The 22,998-nt window shown below is 37.3% G+C and overlaps 1 protein-coding gene across 6 annotated transcripts in view; it reads right to left on the bottom strand.

The window, feature by feature from the left end:
- TPK1 (thiamin pyrophosphokinase 1) overlaps positions 1-22,998 on the bottom strand; it is a 390,760-nt gene that overhangs the window by 131,921 nt on the left and 235,841 nt on the right. For 5 of the 6 annotated variants that reach the window (XM_077997626.1, XM_015135162.3, XM_077997625.1 and 2 more), the window contains one exon: positions 5,072-5,218. In XM_077997626.1, coding sequence (XP_077853752.1) covers positions 5,072-5,218 — 147 coding nt within the window. Of the gene's footprint in view, positions 1-5,071; positions 5,219-16,776; positions 16,829-22,998 lie in introns of those variants that run through there. The other variant, XM_077997629.1, reaches the window with a different exon arrangement.

The following is a 22,998-nucleotide window of genomic DNA, read 5'->3' on the forward strand; positions in this document are numbered from 1 at the left end:
GGGTTTACGCCAGTCTCCTGCCTCAGCCTCCTGAGTAGCTGGGATTACAGGCGCCCGCCACCACGCCCAGCTAATTTTTTGTATTTTTAGTAGAGACGAGGTTTCAACGTGTTACCCAGCATGGTCTCGATTTCCTGACCTCGTTATCTGCCCGCCTCAGCCTCCCGAAGTGCTGGGATTACAGGTGTGAGCCACCGCGCCAGGCCAAAAATTTCAAGTTTTAAAGTCATTCTTTATTTGGTGCTAAAGCATACGAGACATTTTCTTAAGTCTACTTTCGCAATATTTTTAAATGATTTCAGTTTAAATTGATAACATTTCTCCTGCCTCTCCTGTGATTGTATGTTCTAAAAACAATGAACAGTCTGCTGTAGATGTCCATTCTGAATACGTTCCCCAATGTATGCACGCCATGTAACATATAGGCACATTCAGTGCATGTATCACATATATTAATAACACCGTTATATGAAGTAACACCTGACAGAGCCAGTTCAGCCCCAACGGTGCAAGTCTCATTTCTAGGATGTAGAATGCTTCTGTGCAGAAATTTTACAGTAGTTTTTTTTTTTTTTTTTTTTTTGAGACGAAGTTTTGCTCTTATTGCCCAGGTTAGAATGCAGTGGTGCAATCTCAGCTCACTGCAACCTCCACCTCCTGGGTTCAAGCGATTCTCCTGCCTCAGCCTTCTGAGTAGCTGGGATTACAGGCATGCGCCACCATGCCTGGCTAATTTTGTATTTTTTAGAGACGGGGTTTCACTACGTTGGTAAGGCTGGTCTTAAACTCCCGACTTCAGGTGATGGGCCCGCGTCGGCCTCCCAAAGTGCTGGGATTATAGGCATGAGCCATCACGCCCGGTCTATAGGAGTTTTTAACTGATTTTTAGTATTAATCCCATTCACATGTATACAATTAAAACTTGTTACCAGTATGGTGGATCACATGAGATCCATCCATACCTTAAATCCCCAAACATATTCACTTCAACATATGCTTTTGTGTTACTAATTTTCTTGCTATTTTCTTACTAAGAATGATAGAAGAGCAGAGAGTCAGGCTGTGTCTCGAGAAAGAACTCCCTAGAACAGAGTGGCCAAGATGAGCAAAGGCTGAACTGCTAACCCCATAGGTGGAAGCCTGTGCCTGCCATTGTCACTACTTTAAAGAACAGAGTGTCATCTTGCATGAGCTTTTTGCACCACACTATGTAATAATTACTTCATTAGGATAAGGTAATTTTATAGTTATTCCAATGACACAAAATCAAAATTATCACACAGAGAATCTACATTGCATTATATTTGGGGATTTGGCTACACAGGTACTCTTAACATGTTTACCACTTTATAGAACTGAGGATTCTGCCTTAATAACTAAAGTCTAACACACTGGATGTTACATTCCTATAAGTTAGGTAGGGTCATGATTCCAGAATTTCTTTCAAGATATCCGTGGCTGGCAGTTTGAGAGAGACTTGCTTTGTATGTCAGTGTTTCCTTTTCCTGGGCCCACAAGCCTCAGTTCCTAGACGGCCTTTGCAGTTGGGCTGGGGCAGCAGAACTTCACTCCCGCAGAAGGTGACACAGGTCACAGGCAGGCCTGGCCTTTAAGAAATGTGGTGCCACATTCTAGCAATCAGTTTCCCTGCTTCAGCAATGTGTTCCAGTTAGCTTAGATATACAATGTGGGATCCCTCTCAAGCCACATCAGATATTCTATTAATAAGAAAAAAAAACCAAAACTTAATAAACCTAATTTTGGATAAGCCTCTCAGATCTGGAGTTGATCATGACTGCAACATAGATGGGTGGGGGTAACTGAGGTATAGAGGCAATATGATAGATTAGTGCTCTGGCCAACTGAAGACAATAAAAATACTAAAAATAAATAAATAAATAAATATAAATAAGAGAATCTTCTAAAACGCATCAAATGTATCTTTCTTAAAAAAAGAATTCTAGGAGGCAGAGGCTGCCGTGAGCTGAGATCACGCCACTGCACTCCAGCCTGGGCAACGGAGGGAGACTGTGTCTCTAAAGAATAAAAGAAAAGAAAAAAGAAAAAAGAATTTTGCCCAGAAGCCAAAAACTACCTTTTGATATAAAAAGAAGGCCAAGGCTAACTTTCATCTGGAGAGTGTTTAGCAAATCAGATGAACCTGAGCTTCAGTTTCTAAAGCCCCCAAGTATGGAAGGTTGTCAGAAGACAAAGCCCAAGGCCTGCCCAAGGTGGACATCTCAAAGGATGCTGTACCACGTAAAGCAGAGATCCGAAATATCAAGATGAATATAAGCAACACTCCCACTGGACTGCTAGGAAAAGTGGACAACCAAACACCTTGGCACTCCATAGCTGAGAAGATGAAAAAAGTCTCCCCTGAGCATTTGTAACCAGACATCAATTTCTCAGCAGTGTTACATTCAGAATCTACACGGACAATGTGGTCCAAAAAAGCCTCAGACAAAATGTCCTAAGTAGTTGGTGCTCCCACAGAACTGGGCTACAAGTCCACTCAGCAGCCAGGCAAAAGCAAATGTAAATTCTCCCTGGATTTACTTTTAACTCACGCCTCAAACAATTCCCACACTTACTTAAAGTTCTCAGAAATGTGAGGTCCCGGCCCAAAATCATAAAACAGAGAAGGAACTGAGGTCACAAAATATGAAAGCAAAAGTGAACATAAAAGGCAGCTGGCTTACATTAGAATTATTCTAGACTATAAAACCGGTTTGATAATTATGTTTTCAGAAAGAGCCCCTTGAAAACGTGAGTAAAGGGCACGCATGTAAGAAAGAATACTCGTGGCAGGAATTAAAAACGCAGAGGGTGGGTCTAGCGGCAGATAGGAAGAGCAGAAGCGGGACAGTGAACAGAACAGAGGTGGTGAAGAACTTCAGAATGCAGCCCAGAGAGATTAAGACATAGAAAATATGAAAGTGCTGAGATGTATACGATACAAGTAGAGGATCTTAAATACATGTAATAGGAGGTACAGAAGAAAAGAGAAGGAGAATAGGGCACTATTTGAAAACATAATGGTTGAGGGTTTTCCAGAAATGATGACAGCCAACAATCTGTAGATGGAAGGAAATCCAATGAATCCCAAGCCAAATGTATTTCAGAAAGTTCATAATTATACCAATTATAGGGAAAATACAGAAACCCAAAACAGTAAAAATACCTTAACGTAGAAGTCATATTTTAGACGTAGCTTTTTCTATCAGTGAATCTGCCAATTATAATTTAAAAAAGTATTGTACTACATCTTTAACTAGTAATATATTGACCAGAGCATCTACACAGAGAGAAGTTATGACTGCATACTTTAGCAGTCATACCATCACTTCAATGCAATATAACAAAGCTCAATGTTTCACAATAGTAGTAAGTTTCAAACTTCAGAAACTGTTGGGAATCTATGGGTATTGAACCAACATATAATTTGATAAGAAATCTAAAAAGCATACCTGTACTGCTAACCAAAATCTTTTAATGACTTTCCAAAACCTATGGCAAAAGGAAGTTCACATTCCATTGTGTGGAATTTAAAGTTCTTCACAATCAGTATCCCAATTAGTTTTCTCGTCTTATCTTCTGGCATTTTTCCATCCACACCCCATATTTTAGCTGCACAGAATTACCTGCAAATCCTGTAACATATCCTGCATCTCCGTGTTTCTTTTCTGGCTCCTCTTGAATTAAGTAACTTTCCCATCATCTTCCACAGCAAGAATCTAGTCATCCTTGAATATTCTGTTGAATTGTAAGCTCAGTAGAAGGTATGTTGCATGAAAGGATTTCTGTTTATATTGTTAACTGCTCTATCCCTAGAAAGGAGCCTGGCAAATAGCAGGTACTCAGTAAATGTTTGTTGAAGTAATTGAGTGAAGACAACATGAGTGCCTCTGTGAAGACTTTTCTTACTACACACATGCCCCAGTTTTCTATTATTTCATTTTTTGGTACTAATCTTTCAACACTGCATTATGATTACATTTGTATGAATGGATCTTCCATTACACTTAATCTGGAGAGCAAAGATCATATGCAACTCTTTATTTTTATCCTTCATTGCCATGCAGTGCAACAAATACGCAGAAGGCAGTCTGTAACTGTTGACTAAATAAATGGATAGTATTGTTTGAAATCTGAATTCTTCTCCTCTACTTTTATCCAGAAAGCAACATGGCTGAGACACACAAAGAGCCAGGAAAAAAAAAAATGCAAAACTGGCTAAAGAATAGTACGCATGCACTAAACCCACCCTATTAACCTATTAACCAAACCACAATTTCTAGTAATGCCACACTACAGATGGTAGGTAGGGTAGAAGCAAAACTGTAAGCAGTAGACTCCAATGAGAGGTGAACATGGAAAGATCTGTCCACTATCTTCAAACAAACAAACAAACAAACAAACAAACAAAAAGTTACCAAATGATATTTTTAAACTGAAATCCACCAATAAACCTCATAAAATGTGTTTGTTTAGTGAGAATTCTGTTCTATGCACTACACTGAGAGAAAATGTCGTTAATGTTTATCATTGGAAATGAAAGACATCATTAGAAATTATTCTGAGACAGAGAAACTAATCACCAGGCAACTTATGAATAGTAAAAGCTCAAGATTGTCTTCTAAGTGCCTAATGAAATCAAACCCAGTTTCCAATTATATCCAATTATAATGACAACACTCAAAATACATAAGAATTACATTAGCAGCATTTGCCAAGCCTTGTGTTTCCCCTATTGAGGTTTTTCTCAAATGTCATTCACATTCAGCTGTTCAAAACGCAACAGTGCTCAACTTAATTCTTAGTCGATTTAGAGTTGCAACATTTTATCTTGTTTTCTAGACATAACAAAATTTAAACTTTCAGGATTCTCCTCCACATTTTTGCTGGTCAGTGACCTGAGGCAAAACTAAAGTGGCCACAAGAAAGCACACATGATCAGTTCCACTCGCAGTTCAAAGACCCAAGCAGGGCCAATGTTTTCTCCTCGTCTACTCAAGTGGTAGATGCTTTGTGAAGGAAAGGGCTCACATTATATTCTCTTTTGACTTACTGGTTGGAGCAGGTAGATCAGTGATTCCTCTTGGATTATTATAACTGGAAAAGGAGTGATGTGAGTCGCTCGGAACAAGGTATTCACAGATGCCATAATCTGGTCAAAACGCCCAGCGAGGCCTCCCAGTGTCACGATCACATCAACCTACGCAAGGAAGGTAAAACCGGGAGTCACATATAGTCACATATAAAAAATAAGCAAAAATACAGAATATTGGTGTTTATGTTTTAAAATAATACATTAAAAAGGCTTAATGTGTGATCCATAAAGATGGCATGAGTTTAGAATAATACCTGTTAACCAAGTACCAATAGAACCTATTCAATTCCCAGAGAAATAAGTGGTATCAGGTTATGAAGCCAAATGTTGTGTTTCTCTGGTTCAACGGTTATACCAGGGATTTTGCAAAGTGCTTTACATACAAGATGTTCAAGAGTTTGACAAATGAATAAGTGAAGATATTGCAAGAAAAGACTCATTAGCCTAAGGAAGAAATAGATAATTGCCATACTGTGGGAATGTATACTTCAAAATGGGGTTCCATAACAGCACTAAAAGTAAATTACAGAGAAGAACCAAGTTCTGAAACGAGTTTCCTATTTGTGACCTTATCAGAATGTAAGAAGAATGGGAATTTTTACTAAAGGTAACATGCTTCACATTGAGCTTAAAATATTTTAAGACAGTCAAACCAGTAACTAAGAGTATAACTGGATTGTTTGTAACACAAAGTGTAAATGCTTCGGGGGACGGAAAACCCAGTTTCCATGATGTGATTATTATACGTTGCGTGCCTGTACTAAAATATCTGTGTGTTCCCCAGAAATATACCCACCTGATATGTACTCAGGAATATCAAAAGTTAAAAATCAAAGAAACCAGGCAGGCTGGGTGCAGTGGCTCATGTCTGTAATCTCAGCACTTTGGGGACTGAGGCAGGCGGATCACGAGGTCAAGAGATCGAGATCATCCTGGCCAACATGATGAAACCCCGTCTCTACTAAAAATACAAAAATTAGCTGGGCCCAAGTGGTGGTGCGCACCTGTAGTCCCAGCTACTGGGGAGGCTGAGGCAGGAGAATCATTTGAATCCAGGAGGCAGAGGTTGTGGTGAGCCAAGGTTGCGCCATTGCACTCCAGCCTGGGCGACAGAGTGAGACTATGTCTCACAAAAAAAAAAAAAAAAAGAAAAAGAAAAAAAGAAACAGAAACCAGACAAACCATACATCTAAAGGATCTATTATTCTCCTTAGAGATCTTTTTAGAATTCAAAGAATTAGGTTTTGTGGCTCAGAAAGACCATGTAATCTAGGAAGTACGTATTACTCCAAATACACAGGCAATGTCCAGGACATCTGTTAATATTCAGAGGAAAGAGTTAACTTGTAAGCAATTAGACATAGACTTATCAAAGGGATGGCTTCTGTTTGTGATATCAAGTTAGGTAAATCATTTCTATTTATGTTTTGGAGGCCTTATTAAGAAGGCCTCTATAGACCAGTTGGGAAAGGCCCAGAGATTATTTATGACTTCAGGAAAACTAGAGCTTTAAACTGAAGAGAAATACATAAATAAGAAATTGTATACGAAATATAGAGAAAGTTCTAAGGCTGCAGTAAAAACCTCATGGCATATTCCTATCCACATAATCCTAAATTCATATCAGAAGCAAGGCCTGATAAAAGTTTATTCACTATACAGAATCTGAAATCCCCTTTTTAGGTTCTCAATTTTTCATTACTATACGCCAAGCCTCGAGGGATCCCATAACCTTTAAGACTGAAATTTAATCCCCATCTTCTACAATGGGATATCATGATGAATAAGCAATATCTGTAAATCAATCATTAAAATTTTCAGAAGAAAGTAGCAGCAAGATTACCTCTCATCACTACTCATTTTCCCTACAGGAAGTATTTAGCAAGATTGATTAAAAACACGAGGATCAATGCAAGCTGCAGGTGGGACAGAAAAGGAATTGGCTTTGGATCATTTTTGCAGTTCTCTAGTTCTGGCTGTAAGTAGGACATCTGATATTCACAGAGATATCAGAAAGACGACAGAGTGTTCAATCTAAAATAGACCATTTGTAGACTGCAAGTGTGTCTTTTCTGTGTGAACCCAAACCCCTGTGCATTTATTTCTAACATCACCCAGTCATCCTTTGTTATAAACATCGACGTACTTGTGAATCTCTCCTTCTAGAGGAGGCCTATGAATCACAGCCACTAGCACAGTGTTTGCAACAGAGTAGACAACAGGTGTTTACTGAGATTCCCTTGAGCATATAAATACTCAGGAAAAACTGAATAAATAATCATAGAGGCAAGAAGCTAATTATTAGGCTGAGTTAACATCACCTAACTCCTACAAAATAGTACTTTCTTACTTGGAAATGATTCCAACAGGGAGTAGCTTTTGAAAAAAGCAAACACGTCATATTTATTAGCTCAGATATACATCTGATGCTTTTATAAGCTTCATTTACAAGCTAATGACAAGAAAAACTAACCAATGTTTGTGGATTATTTACCGTGTGCTAGGAAATATCCTAAATACTTAGGATATCAGCAAAGAACACATAAGCCCCTGCCTTCATGAAGTTAATATTCAAATGAAGGATAATATCACTTGATAAAAAGGTTTTTTTATAGGAGTATATAAGTTAGAATGTGAAAAAGGTGGTAAATGCTAAAAGAGAATAATAGAGTAGAGAAAGGAAGATAAAAAATGGTTGCAGGGAATGTTTCAACTTTAAATAAGACAGCTACAGTAGGCTGCGTTGGAAAAGTAATAAAGTAGACAAAGACTTGAAAGAAGTTGAGGGAATTAGCCACATATGTGGATACGTGGGGCAGGACAATAGGGGGCGGGATGATGTTTCAGAGAACAGACTATAGTAATATAGGGACAATGTTACATGGCTACAGGCATTGGCAAAGAGCTTTAGGAGTTAAGTTGCTAGAGCAAAATTAAAAATTAGTAGAAGTAGGAAAAATCAGAGTAAAATGCAAGTGTTAGATTTGTACAGAGCTTTGTTAAGTCATTGTAAAGTCCTTGGTTTTTATTAACATTAAATGGGGGGCCATTCTGGGCTGAGGATTGATATGATCTATGTATTTTAAAATGTCACCATGCGGAGGGTGTTGAGAATAAACTGTGAAAAGGCAAGAAGTCAGGATATAAAAAGAGATCATTATAGTAATACAGATAAGAGATAAGTTTGCTACCCTTTATTACTGCATCAAACATAATACCCAAGGCATCTACACAGCAAAACTCAGTGGTCAATTCCCAGTCCTTTTATTACTTAATCCTTAAGCAATATCTGACAAGTGAAAAAAAGTAAGGATTGCTTAAGAGACTTATGTGACACCATCAAGTATAACAACTTACACATTATTAGTGTACTAGAAGAACAAGAGAAAGAGAAAAGAACAGAAAATACATTCGAAGAAATAATGGCAGAAAACATCCCCAGCCTGGGGAAGGAAATAGAAAGCAAATCCAAGAAGCCTATGATAAATCAAATAAGATAAATCCAAAAAAGACCCACACCAAGACACATCATAATCAAAATGTCAAAAGTTAGGGTGTTGAAAGCAGCAAGGAAAAAGTGAATTGTCACATGTAAACGAATCTCCATAAAAGTATCAGTGTATTTCTCAGCAGAAATCTCGCAGGCCAGAAGGGAGTTAAATCATATATTCAAAATCCTGAAGGGGTTGGGGGTTGTTCTGTCAACCAAGAATACTACTCCCAGCAATCCTGTCTTTTGAAAATGAAGAGGTAGTAAATACTCAGACAAACAAAAACTGAGAGAGTTTATCACCACTAGACTTGTCTTATAAGAAATGCCAAAGGGAGTTCTTCAAGCAGAAGAAGAGGACACTAATTAGTAACATTAAATATATGAAAGTATAAAACTTTAAGTATAAAAGCAAGTCTACTGTCAAATCCAATACACTCTAACACTGAAACAGTGCTGGGTAAACAATTATACCTCCAGTATAAAGGATAAAAGGCAAAATTACTAAAAACAAAACTACAGCTTTAATAATTTTTCAAGTGATTATGTATTATAAAAAACATAAACCAAGACATTAAAAACATAAAATGTGGGAAGTAGAAGAGTAAATGTGTAGTGGGTGTATGGGATCAAAATTAAGCTGTTATCAATTTGAAATAGCCAGTTTTAAGTATGTGTTATGTAAGCCTCAGGGTAACCACAAAGCAAAATCCTCTAAGAGATACACAAAAGATAAGAAGAAAAGATCTAAAGCATACTACTACAGGGAGCCATCCATCAAACCACAAAGGAAGAACACTAGTGGAAAAAAAGAACAGAAGATCTAAAAAACAACTGCTCTACAGAAAACAATGAACAAAATGGCACTAGTAAGTCTGCACCTATCAATAATTATATAAATGTAAATGGATTAACTTTTCCAGTCAAAAAGCATAGAGTGGTTGAATATATTGTTGTAAAGACTCAACATGGAATGGCTTTTTTATTCCTTCATTTTCAGTCTATGAGTGTCCTTTAAAGACTTGCTTTACTTTAAAGGACACTCATAGGCTGAAGGTGAAGGAATAAAAAAGACATTCCATGAAAATGGAAACAAAAAGAATGCAGCGGCAGCTATATATAATACAAACAAAATAGACTTTAGGTAGAAACAGTAAAAATAGACAAAGAAGATTCTTATATACTGACAAAGGGATCAGTTCATCAAGAGGATATGACAATTGTAAATATATGTCCACCCAACGTTGGAGCACCTAAATATATAAAGTAAACATTAAGAGATCTGAAAGGAGACAAAGACTTCAACACAATAGTAGTAGGAGATTTCAATACCCCGCTTTAAACATTAGACAGGTCATCCAGACAGAAAATCAATAAGAAAACACTGGACTTGAACTGTACTTTAAAGTACCACAAATGGACCCAAAAGACATACCCAGAACATTCTATCCAACAGCAACAGAAGACATACTCTTCTTAAGTGCACAAGGAACATTCTCCAGAATAGATCATATGTTAGGTCATGGAACAAGTCTAACAAATTTAAGAAGATAAAAATCATATTAAGTATCTTCAACATAGTCCTGAAAGTCCTAGCCAGAGCAATTAGCCAAGAGAAAGAAATAAGCATCTAAACAGGAAAGGATGAAGTGAAATTATATCTGTTTGTTGATGTCATGATCTTATTAATATATACAGAAAATCCTAAAGAAGCTACCAAAAAATGGTTTAAACTGAAAAATTCAGTAAAGTTGTAGGGTGCAAAATAAAAAATCAGTAGTTTCTATATAGTAACAATGAACTGTCTGAAAAAGAAGTGAAGAAAACAATCCCATTAGTAATAGGATCAAAAACATATTTAGGAGTAAATTTAACCAAATTTTAAGTGAAAGATCTGAATACTAAAAACTATAAAACATTAATTAAAAAATTAAAGATGACACAAATAAATGAAAAGATATCCCATGTTCTTCAATTGGAAGAATATTGTTAAAATGTCCATATTACTCACAATGCTACAGATTCAATGCAATCCCTATAAAAATTACAATGTAGTTCTTCACAGAAATAGAAAAAAAATTCATAAAATTCATATGGAGTCATAAAAGACACCAAATAGACAAAGCAATCTTCAATAAAAAGAAGAAAGCTGGAGATATCATACTACCAGATTTCAAAATATATTACAATGCTATAGTAATCAAAACAGCATGATACTGACAGAAAAAGATACATCAACCAATGGAATAGGATAGGGAGCTCCAAAATAAACCCACACATCTATGGTCAATTGATTTTCAACAAAATTGTGAAGAACACACATTGAAGAAAGTGTAGTCTCTTCAATAAATGATGTTGGGAAAACTAGATATCTACGTACGAAAGAAAGAAATTGGAGGCCAGGCATGGTAGTTCATGCTTGTAATCCCAGAACTTATTGAGGCCAAAGCAAGAGGACTGCTTGAGGCCAGGAGTTCAAGACTAGCCTAGGCAACGTAGCAAGACTCCCATCTCTGCCAAAAAAAAAAAAAATTAAAAATAAATAAATAAAAGGTAAAAGGTAAAAAAAAATTAGCTTTGCATGGTGGCATGCATCTGTAGTCCTAGTTACTTGGGAAGCTGAGGCAGAAGGATCGCTTGAGTCTGGGAGTTGTTTGGGTCCTTACCTCACCCCTTATAAAATAATCAACTCAAAATGTATGAAGGATTTACATATACCAGCAGAAACCATAAAACATAAGAAGAAAACATGGAGAAAAAGCTCTAAGACTGACATCGTTCTGGGTAGAAACTTCTTAGATAATGACCCCAAAATCACAAGTAACAAGGGCTAAAATAGACAAATGGGATTGGTTCAAACTAAAAGACACCTGCACAGTGATAGAAACAATTAATAAAGGAGGCACCCATCAGCTGGGAGAAAATATTTGCAAATCATACATCAGATAAGGGGCTACTATTCAAAATATACAAGAAACTCAGACTACTCTGTAACAAGGTAACAAATAACCCTTTTAAAAAATAATACTTATTATTTTTTATTATTATACTTTAAGTTCTAGGGTACATGTGCACAACGTACAGGTTTGTTACATATGTATGCATGTGCCATGTTGGTGTGCTGCACCCATTAACTCATGATTTACATTAGGTATATCTCCCAATGCTATCCCTCCCCCCTCCCTCACCCCGCAACAGGCCCCGGTGTGTGATGTTCCCCTTCCTGTGTCCAAGTGTTCTCATTGTTCAATTCCCACCAATCAGTGAGAACATGTGGTGTTTAGTTTTTTGTCCCTGCGATAGTTTGCTCAGAATGATGGTTTCCAGTTTCATCCATGTCCCTACAAAGGACATGAACTCATCCTTTTATATGGCTGCATAGTATTCCATGGTGTATATGTGCCACATTTTAACCCTTTTAAAATATAGGCAAAGGATTTAAAGACATTTCTCAAAAGAAGACATAGAAATGGCCAACAGATATGTGAAGAAATGCTCATCATGGTCTAATCATTAGATGAATGCAAGTTAAAACCACAATGAATTATTACCTCACAACTTTTAGACTGGCTATTATCAAAGAGTTGAAAGATAAGTGTTGGTGAAGATGTGGGGAAAAGGGAACCCTTATACATACACTTTTGGTGGTTTTACAAATTAGTAGAGCTATGTAAAGAAATGTATAGAATTTCCTCTAAAAACTGAAAATAGAATCACAATACGATCCAGCAATCCCACTGCTGGGACCTACCCAAAGTAATGGAAGCCAGTATGCTGAAGAGAGATCTGCATTCCCACATTCACTGCAGCATTATTCACAATCGTCAAGATGTGGAAATAACCCAAGTACCTACCGAATGGGTTAAAAACTGTGGTATCTATAAATAATGGAATATGATTTAGCCTTTTTAAAAAAACGAGGAAATTCTATCATTTGTGATGTAAATGAACCTATACAAGCCAGAAACAAAGAAACAAATAACTGTCTGATCTCATATGTGGAATCTATAAAAGTCAAACTCATAGAAGTAGAGAGTAAAATGGTAATTATCAGAGGCTGGTGGATGGAGGAAAAACAGACATTGGTCAATGAGTACAAAGTTACAGTTAGAAGAAATAAGGTCGGGTGTTCTATTGCACAGCACAGTGATGACAGTTAATAATGTATTATATATTTCAAAATAGCTAAAAGTGAGGATTTTCAATGTTCTCACCACAAAGAAATGATAAACACTTAAAGTGATGGATATTCACATTATCCTGATTTGATCACTCCACAATGTATATACAGGTATCAAAACATCACGTTGTACCCCATAAACATATGCAGTCAATTAAAAATTTAAAACATATTGGGAGGCCGAGGTGGGCGGATCACAAGGTCAGGAGATCGAGACCATCCTGGCTAACACGGTGAAACCCCGTCTCTGCTAAAAATACAAAAAAATTAGCTGTGTGGTGGCGGGCGCCTGTAGTCCCAGCTTCTAGGGGGGTTGAGGCAGGAGAATGGCGTGAACCCAGGAGGCAGTGGAGCTTGCAGCGAGCCGAGATCGCACCACTGCACCCCAGCCTGGGCGACAGAGTGAGACTCTGTTTCAAAAAAAAAAAATTTAAAACATATTTGGCGCACATACACAAAGGTACTCAGCACATACCTATTATGCCATATTTTAAATATATGAAATGTAAAATATCAATTTCTGACTGCTTTCCATATATTTCCTACTCTAAAGTCAGGATGTTTTCCACGGACCTTTTTGTTTACAAGATGACTGGGAGGGGAATAAAGGTAGCCTGTGGTTTTCATATGCAATCCTATCTAGCGAAAAGAACCTTGAATCCCTGGATTAAAACATTGGAGGTCTAGTTATAGCACTGTATGCTACTTAAGTAGCCATGAACCACATATATGTAACATAATCTCCTTGTGATCTGGGTCACTCATCTGTAAAGGTAGGGGATGCACTAAATTCATTATCACATTTTTCAAGATTTGTTTCACTTATAAGTCCATACAAGGTTCTCTGTTTGCTACCACAATAAGTTAAATAGTCATAGTATGTATTTAGTTTAGAAAATAAATGCAAAACTCAGCTTTGCATTATTTACCTTAATAGAATCATGACAAGACTGGTTGACGGACATACAGCACCAAAAGAGAAGTAATTTCATTTTTCTATTATAGCAGTAAAAATCTTTCAGTAAACAAATGACAAGTTTTACTCCATTTGTCCTCAAAAAGACTTAGAGACAGTATGAATGAAGTCTACAGCAGGCACAGTGGCTGTCAGCATATTTTAATTACATTTACTTTTCATAAATTGAATTCTAGAAATGCATAAATGGACAATTTCTTTGTGGCTCTCCCTGAAAGATAGGGTGATCATACAATTTAATGTACAAACTGAGACACTTTTGAAAGTAAAAAGGGGACATTATAAATAAATTACACCAAGAATACGGGCACAAACTGGAACTATCCCATGTAAACCAAGGCATATGTTTACCCTACTGTCTGAGAGCTGCAACTAACGTTAGCATAGCCAACTTAACAAAATTAAACACTAGGGTATAAAAAATTTAGATTACGCTTAATAAGCTTCCTTTAACTCTCAAAGATGTGTGCTGCACTCTAGTGAGGCTTCAATAGAATAATGAAATTCTTGGTTTGTTTGATCCTATAATTTGAAGATGGAAGAGCCAATTCAGGGTTTGGAGGAATGAGTGGGATCAAGATAGAGCAAGAACAAATAATTTGACTAAAAAAAAAGCAATACTAAAACATGTTTTAGTAAGCCGATAAAATAATTCTACTGATTAATACGAAGCTCAATGAAAAACCAGAGAGAAAGTAAAGAACTCGTATTTTATAGTACCAACGTACGTTATATGAACAAACACAGGATACATCTTGTTGCATCTTGTCAAGCTAGGGAAGCACTACTACAGGGATCCTGTTTCCATTTCCAGCAGGCTACATTATAACGTAAGGTCTAGTTTAGTGTAAGCATGTTTGGGTGAGATAGAAATAATGTCTCTTGCCATGGCAAAATTTTGAGGCTTCCATTCACAGATAAGAAATCCAAGGAAATTCTAGATTTTTCTCGAATAATTCTTATTTCATCATCCCTGTCACAGCCTTAATTCAGAAATCATAATTCTCACATGGATAAATCCACTGGCCTTCTTATCTACAATGCTGCCTCTATAACCAAGGAGTCCTTCAATTGGTTATGACAGTAAGTTTTCCAAATATTAAATCTGAGCTTGCCAATGTTCTGCTTAAAGTTAGGTATTGGTGCTGGGCGCAGTGGCTCACGCCTGTAATCCCAGCACTTTGGGAGACTGAGGCGGGCGGATCATGAGGTCAGGAGATCAAGACCATCCTGGCTAACACAGTGAAACCCCGTCTCTACTAAAAACACAAAAAATTAGCCAGGCGCGGTGGCGGGCGCCTGTAGTCCCAGCTACTCGGGAAGTTGAGGCAGAAGAATGGCGTGAACCCGGGAGGCGGAGGTTGCAGTGAGCAGAGATCGTGCCACTGCACTCCAGCATGGTAGCCTGGGCGACAGTGCGAGACTCTGTCTCAAAAAAAAAAAAAAAAATTAAGTATTGGTTCTCCAGGCTCCACAAGATGAAGTCCATTTGCTTCCATAATAAATGACATAAATAAATCACATCTTCAACTCCCACCCCACATTTACATTCTAGAAATACAATCAGCCCTCTGTATCCAGGGGTTCTGCATCCATAGGTTTCAACCAACTATGGATCAAAAATATACAGAAAAAAAAGTTGTGTCTGTATTGAACATGGGCAGATTTTTTCCTTGCCATTATTCCTTAAACAATACAGTACAACAATTATTTACATAGTATTGACATTGCATTCCGTATTATAAATAATCTAGAGATGACTTAAAGTATACAGAATGATATACATAGGTTACATGCCAATACTATGCCATTTTATATCAGGGACATGGGCATCCACAGATTTTGGTATGCACGGTAGGTCCTGGAACGAATCCCCCATAGATACCAAGGGGCAACCATACTTTCATTCTCAGAAAACAACCAGGCGTGGTGGCTCACACCTGTAATTCCAGCACTCTGGGAGGCCAAGTCAAGAGGATCACCTGAAGTCAGGAGTTTGAGACCAGCCTGACCAATATGATGAAATCCCGTCTTTACTAAAAACACAAAAATTAGCTGGGCATGGTGGCATGCACCTGTTATCGCAGCTACTTGGGAGGCTGAAACAGGAGAATCGCTTGAACCCGGGAGGCGCAGGTTGCAGTAAGCCGAGATCACGCCATTGCACTCCAGCCTGGGCTACAATAGCGAAACTCCATCTAAAAAAAAAAATCTCAGAAAACATCACAAGATTTCAAACTTTAGTGCTAAAACTATCACCTTTCCCCTCCTTTCCTTGTAAAGCATGTAATTACTGTAAGTATTTCCAGAAGATGCCTACTTCTACCACCAAAAAAAGTGAACTTGGTTGGATACAGTGTTTTACTTTTCTGAACTCTTAACATAGTATTATTAAGAAATGTCATAAAAGTGTTGTCTTAGCTCGGGCTGCTTTAACAAATTAGACTGTATAGTTGAACAACATTTATTTCTCACAGTTCTGGAGGCTGGGAAGCCCAAGAGCAAGGTGTCAGCAGATGCAGTTCTGGTGAGGACCCTCTTCCTGGTTTGCAGATGGCCATCTATTCATTGCATCCTCACATGGTCACGGCAGAGAGTAGAGATAGAGCTTTTTTCATCAGGGCTAATCCGATTCATGAAGTCTCGACCTCCATGAACAAATTACCTTCCAAAGGCCCAACCTCCTCAATCACACTGGGGAAATTTTCGGAGACACAAACACTCAGTCTATAACACATGATTATAAAAAACCCTTTTTTTCAACATGTTATTTTAGGAAAAAAAGTGTTTTTTAAAAAGGGGGAGGAACACAAACATGAAGAGTCAGCAACGTATACAAGCTTCTTTGCATCTGAAAAACTGAAGGTGCTGTGATGAGGATCTGTGCTAAGACACGTGTCTGCTATAAACCATAATCCCCCGGTAAAAGTTTTAGCATAAACTCCCAGGCAGTCTATACCCTCATTAACCAGGCAGTCTATACCCTCATTAACCCTCTAGCACTGATGGCCCCGTACCTCTCTGGAGAGCTCAGCCAAGGGACTCCAACTTCCTTGCATAAGTGGAAAAAGAAAGTCTTGCTGGCAGAGATCCTTGACACACTAAGATAGGAACCAGCAGTAGGAGAGTCCAGGAGAGACTGACCAATCCAGTAAAGTTCTCTGCTAGCTTGTTAAAGGAAGCAAATGTAAATATTGCCTGAACCAAGGGTGTATGTGTGATTATTACATTCTCGCAGGACTGCCTATTCTTTGACATGCCAGAATTAAGGGGTTTATCTTTAACTTTGAATACTCAAAGTAAACACTGCCCTTATTCTGGTAAGCCCTTACCATACCTTCAAGACTCAGCAGACTGACCACCTCCACTAGGAAGGAGTCTTTGAACACTCTAGACTGGAAAATGTTTGCTTCCAGTGGGCTTCTCATCCATCCTATCAGACTTCTACTGTAGCACTACTGACAGTGTATCAAGATAATCTGATTACAAGTGCATCCACCCAAAAGACAGAACAGTCTTAGAGTCAGAAACTAGGTCTCATTCAGTTTGCATTTCTCAATCCATAATACTTAGCAGAGTGCCTGGCACATGCCTAATAGATGTTAGCTGAATAGTTATAGTTTTGAGGTTTCAATTTTGTCAAAAAAGATTAATCAGCACCAAGTACATACTTTAAAACGAATTTCTGAGGTCTCTATTCCTTTCTCAAATTCTTGATGGAGAAAATGACTAAAGTATTGTTCTTCAAAGAACACGGTAATTGGTTCTTTTATTACTGTCATTAGATTTTCCATCCTTCAATGCAGCTTGCATACAACCATTACATTATTTTTCTAAATTGCCTTATGATTTTCTGCTCAAAAATTTTTAATAGCTTATGATTATCTATATAGATCAAGGCTCAAATTTCTTATCTAGAAATTAAAGGTTCTTCATATGTTGACCCCAAACAACCTAAATCTGATGACTGCTGTGACATTTCTCCTCCTTTAGAGCACTCCCTAGGTACACTGGATGCAGTGCTTTTATCATAGGTGTGTTCTGTTTACCCTCAGATTGCTTCAAAGAATCTCTGAAAGCACGTTAATTTCAGGTACTCCGATCGTGACAGTGTATAGGACAATGACAGAGAGTTCACTCCCTGAACAATGAAAACCTTTTCTGATTCACCCTGGGCAATGATTTTGAATCTTTTAATTAAACATTTCAAGACTGACTGCCTTATGATTTTGTAATAATCATGTAATAATAGTGCTTTCCTCACAAAGCTGTCTTGAATATTGATATTTCTTTGATTAACTGGACTAGAGGTTTTCAAGCCAGATCAATGAGATCCCTATAGATGGGACATTTTTTGCATATAAACAAACACAAGAGTGTTATATCTAGAAAATGTAGAAATGTGTTATTTTTCTTCCCCATATAAATACACCATGGGACAGGAGGAGCAAATACGCATGTATTTACATTTCCCTATATCAGAAGTGAGTGGTAAGGAGAGTTGAATGGAATAAAAAAAAACACACCCTTGTGGGAAGTTTCTTTTTTAACATAATTTTATTCAACTTATCTTTGCTGAAAATTAAATTCTTTGAGGAGAACAGTAGGAATTATGAGTAAATAACAATACATAAAATCAGGGTCTGTATAAACAGCATAGATATTATAAAACCTACTAGAGGTAATTATGGTGTCCAAACCTCTCACATTCTCAGGATATGAAGGTATTTTAGTAAATTCAAAGGTATTCCTTTTGAATTACAGGGGTTATGAGGAATGAAAAGATCCATTGTTTATGGTTTAGAATGGCCATAATACCTAGTGGTATTAAAGTGTGTTACGCCATCTTTAACACACTAGGTGTTTAGTGTAAAATGAAAAATAAAAGTGTTTAGTGTAAAATGAAAAATGAAAGTGTGACTTATATTCAGAAATAATTAGCTATTTGGAGATAGACTTGAAAGGATATTACAATTTTCTTTTTATAATTAGCTATTTGGAGATAGACTTGAAAGGATATTACAATTTTCTTTTTCTTTTTTGTTTTTTTAGACAGAGTCTCGCTCTGTCGCCCAGGCTGGAGTGCAGTGGCGCGATCTCGGCTCACTTCCAGCTCCACCCCCCGGGTTCACGCCATTCTCCTGCCTCAGCGTCCCGAGTAGCTGGGACTACAGGCGCCCACCACCACGCCCGGCTAGTTTTTTGTATTTTTTAGTAGAGACGGGGTTTCACCGTGTTAGCCAGGATGGTCTTGATCTCCTGACCTCGTGATCTGCCCGTCTCGGCCTCCCAAAGTGCTGGGATTACAGGCTTGAGCCACCGCGCCTGGCCATACAATTTTCTTTTATAAATGTTGCTTGGTACACAATTGAAAACATCCCAAAATCTACTGTTGAAGTCCTACTCAAAAAGTACCAAGTACCGTTTACTCTGACTAAAAATTCTCTAACATACATAAGGCCCCGCTAAAGTTGAATACCTGAAAGCACACTACAGTCACTCCTTCCCTTTCCACGGAAAATGGGTTGATAGCTCAGAATCTGTATCCTTTTTCTTCAGTCACACCCACCAATGATCAAGTTGCCAAAAGACAATTTTCCAAGCCACTTTGGAACCGATTGACTGTGATAAAGACATGCTCTGGTCCCAGGGGATTAGTATATCTGTACTTGTGATCATTTCTTAATAGCAACTATCCTCTCATCATCATGATTCGTTTTAATCTATTTCTTGGTGGAATTCAATCATGAAATAAGTCTCAGTTGCATAGTCTCATTGAAAGTGATATATGAAACATCTAGCTTCCATGTCTGCATAAAATAGATTTGGCTATTTGTACTATTTTTGGTGTATTATTTCCCCCAAAGTTGAGTGGTTTAAAACTCTCTCTATTTTTTATTGCCCAGTTATAACAGTGGCCATCAGACTTGCTGTAGTGCAATCCTTAGATCTAGCAATCTGGTGTAACATACACAGTTTACGTTAATTATCCCCTTTCCACCTTCTGGGAGAATAGCATTTTGATTGCAAATCTGGCACTTTGTCATTAACACTCTGGTTTCTAGATACGCACTGGACCATTTCATAATGCCAAATGAGAATGTTAAACATGTTACTGCAGTGACATTAATTAAATTAAAGTGTATTTCTTGCAATGCAGTAAATCTGCTTCATAAGTTGAAGCCACCCCCAGGCTGACCTGAAAGTGATAAGCAACGCTATTTGCTATTTACCTTAAACATATTCCATATCCATGAGCATCACAGTAAATCTGTAATCTGGAATAAAATATTTGTTCAAATAATAATTTCCTCTCTAAAATAATTCCCTTTATTTATATGGATGCTTTACAAAAAAAAAATCAGAATCTTTAGGGTCAATCTTACAGGCATCTAAATCCTCTAGTAGAAATCCATGAGGAAACAGAATTAAACTGCAATCAATAGAACTTGATTTAGATATTCCTATTTCCTAATATGTTTCAAGATATCCTGATCCAGTTGTTCATACTGAGAATTATATACATCGACATATATGTTCACGGGGGAAGGTACACAGCAGATTCAGGAAAGAAGTTAGTATCATCTTATTTCCACTCCATGAATCTGGATTTTTGTATGCCATTTTCTGTTATGAAACAGCACGTTAACCATGGAGGGCTAAGTACAAATGGGAAAGCAGACGGCATGGATACAACATGAACTTCTACTTCCAGCTACTAACAGAGGAGACGGATAGAGAGTGAATACTATAGCATTCCATCTTCTTCCTTAAATGGAACTTTCTGAGATATCTAGGCTCATCACCTAACACAAAGCAAAAAAAAAAAAAAAAAAAAAAATATATGCATCTCTTTTCTTCATTACCTATTTAATCAGCACTAAAAATATATCAATCTGACATACATAGACCTGTCATGAGCAGTAACATCATTCCAGTTTTTCAGTCATGGCTTAAACTATAAGCCACACATTTATTTTTGTTTGTTTGTTTTCGAGACAGGGTCTCGCTCTATTGCCCAGGCTGGAGTGCAGTAGTGCGAGAATGGCTGAACTGCAGCCTTGACCTCCAAGTCTCAAGGTATCCTCTCCCCTCGGCCTCCCAAGTAACTGGGACTAAAGGCATGCACAACTACACCCTGCTCATTTTTATTTGTTTCTAGAGACGAGGTCTCACTATGCTGCCCGGGATGGTCTCAAACTTCTGGGCTTAAGCAATCCTCTGCCTCGACCTCCCAAAGTGCTGAAGTTGCTGGCATTAGCCCCTGTGCACAGCCCCAAAACATTTCTTAAAAATATAGACACTATTATCATTGTGGACAATCATAATTATAGATATAGGGACTACCACATGTAATATTCTCTGGCTAAGGAATATACAGAATGAGGACAAATTTTACAATCTACTACGTAATTTCAGGATGTTCTATTATATGTGCACTATTGTTACAAAATTCCTCAATATATAGTTTCTTTCTACATCTGCAGTTTCTGCATTCTCACGATGCTGTAATTCAAAATAAAATACTTCTTTTCATGTAAGGTCAGAGTGTGTTTTGAAGAGGAGCCTCACGCCAACCAAATCTGGAATTCTCTGCATTAATAAGAAATTTTATCTGGCAGGTGAGTCATCAAGCTGAGATTCCTGGTAAGCAGATAAACTTAACCCTTGTCTTGGGGCCTATAAAAAGCATGCTTCTCCTCTGGCAGGGATGGATCAGGTTGCCACAGCCTCTAAGGTAGTAAGCTTTTTATATCTGCAGCAACATCTCCCAAGTCACTTCAAAGCACTGGGTTTATCTATTTTCTCTCGTTGCACAGCACTATAAAAAAGATTGCTGATCTCTAAGAAGGAGAAACAGAGACGTGAATTCCTTTTTTGAAGGCTTCTCCAAAATGATCTAGGAAATAGCCTAACACAGGATGATGCCCAGAAATCTTTTCCTTAGCTTTGCTTCTTTGTCTGATACTTAGCTTGCACTGCGTTTGTTCCAAAATCTGAACATATAAGTAGTTACTTTGGCACTCAACAAACAGAACAATGCTGTTATACACTAAAAAGCAAGGAGTGGTGTATATAGACATATTTATGTGTAACTGAATGGTTGAATATATATAAAATGAATACATGTGTCATGTTACTTTCTAGAATCTTATAAAAATTATCAATTTAAGCTTACCGTATCCCTTTGAGGTACACAGGCACAGGCAAAAAGGTAGTGAACTTGTCATAAAAGTTATTACAATGCCTCAGTTACAGAGCTGATGTTGGAATTGAACAGTATTCCTTTCATTGTTTCTTCTTCAAGAAAGACAGCAAGATTTATTATTATCAAGTTCACGATGGCAATGGCATATGAGACAAACTTCATGTATTCTCATGTTTTAGCTCTCGATTTTTACAAATAACTTAGAACTCGGAAGAAGAAGCAGGTCCCAAAAGTTATAAAATACCAATTAAGGAAATGAGAGGAAGATATTATATGAACTGTACAATTTTTACTTACACACAACATACATCCTACTGAAGTTCCTCTGCTATAGGTATAAATACTGAACGTATTTATAATCAAATAATCATACATAATCATATAATAGTAGATATATAACCATTTACAATATAATTATATATATTCATATAATAGTAGATATAATAATGGATATTTCCATGTACTGCCAAAATAAAAAATTTCTCAATGGATAAGTTCTGTGGCAATAGAATGAGCCTTGTTAAGTCAAAGCAGATACTTAATGTTTGCTAACTTTTGGTAAGAGTTTGTTACAAGATTCTTCCGTATTTGTAACTACTGATTCATTTAATAAATATTTATGGAGTGCCCACTATGTGTTTTAATATGTTTACAGGTGCCAGGTATAGTTTTAAGTGCTGAGGACACAGCAGAGTACAAACATGCAGAATTCCCTGTCCGTGTGAAGTTTATAACACATTGAATGAATATGTAATAGAAATATCCTAAATATGTAGTATGTCAGATGGCGACAAGAAAATTGAGCAGGGGAAGATATAAGGATGGTTCAACCAAGGCATTCAAGAGGTAGAGTTGAGGGGTGCTGCCTTAAATATGGTGTTCACAGAAGGCTTCAACATGAGCTTCAATTTCATTAGAAAAAAACTATATAATTCCATTTTCTCAAAGAGGAATTATATATCTAAATAACTGCAGAGTAATCTATCCAAAAGAAGTCGAATCTATTCTGAAGAGGCAAGTTACAGTATTT

The sequence above is a fragment of the Macaca mulatta genome, chromosome 3 (genome assembly GCF_049350105.2).
Source record: "Macaca mulatta isolate MMU2019108-1 chromosome 3, T2T-MMU8v2.0, whole genome shotgun sequence".
Classification (NCBI taxonomy): domain Eukaryota; kingdom Metazoa; phylum Chordata; class Mammalia; order Primates; family Cercopithecidae; genus Macaca; species Macaca mulatta.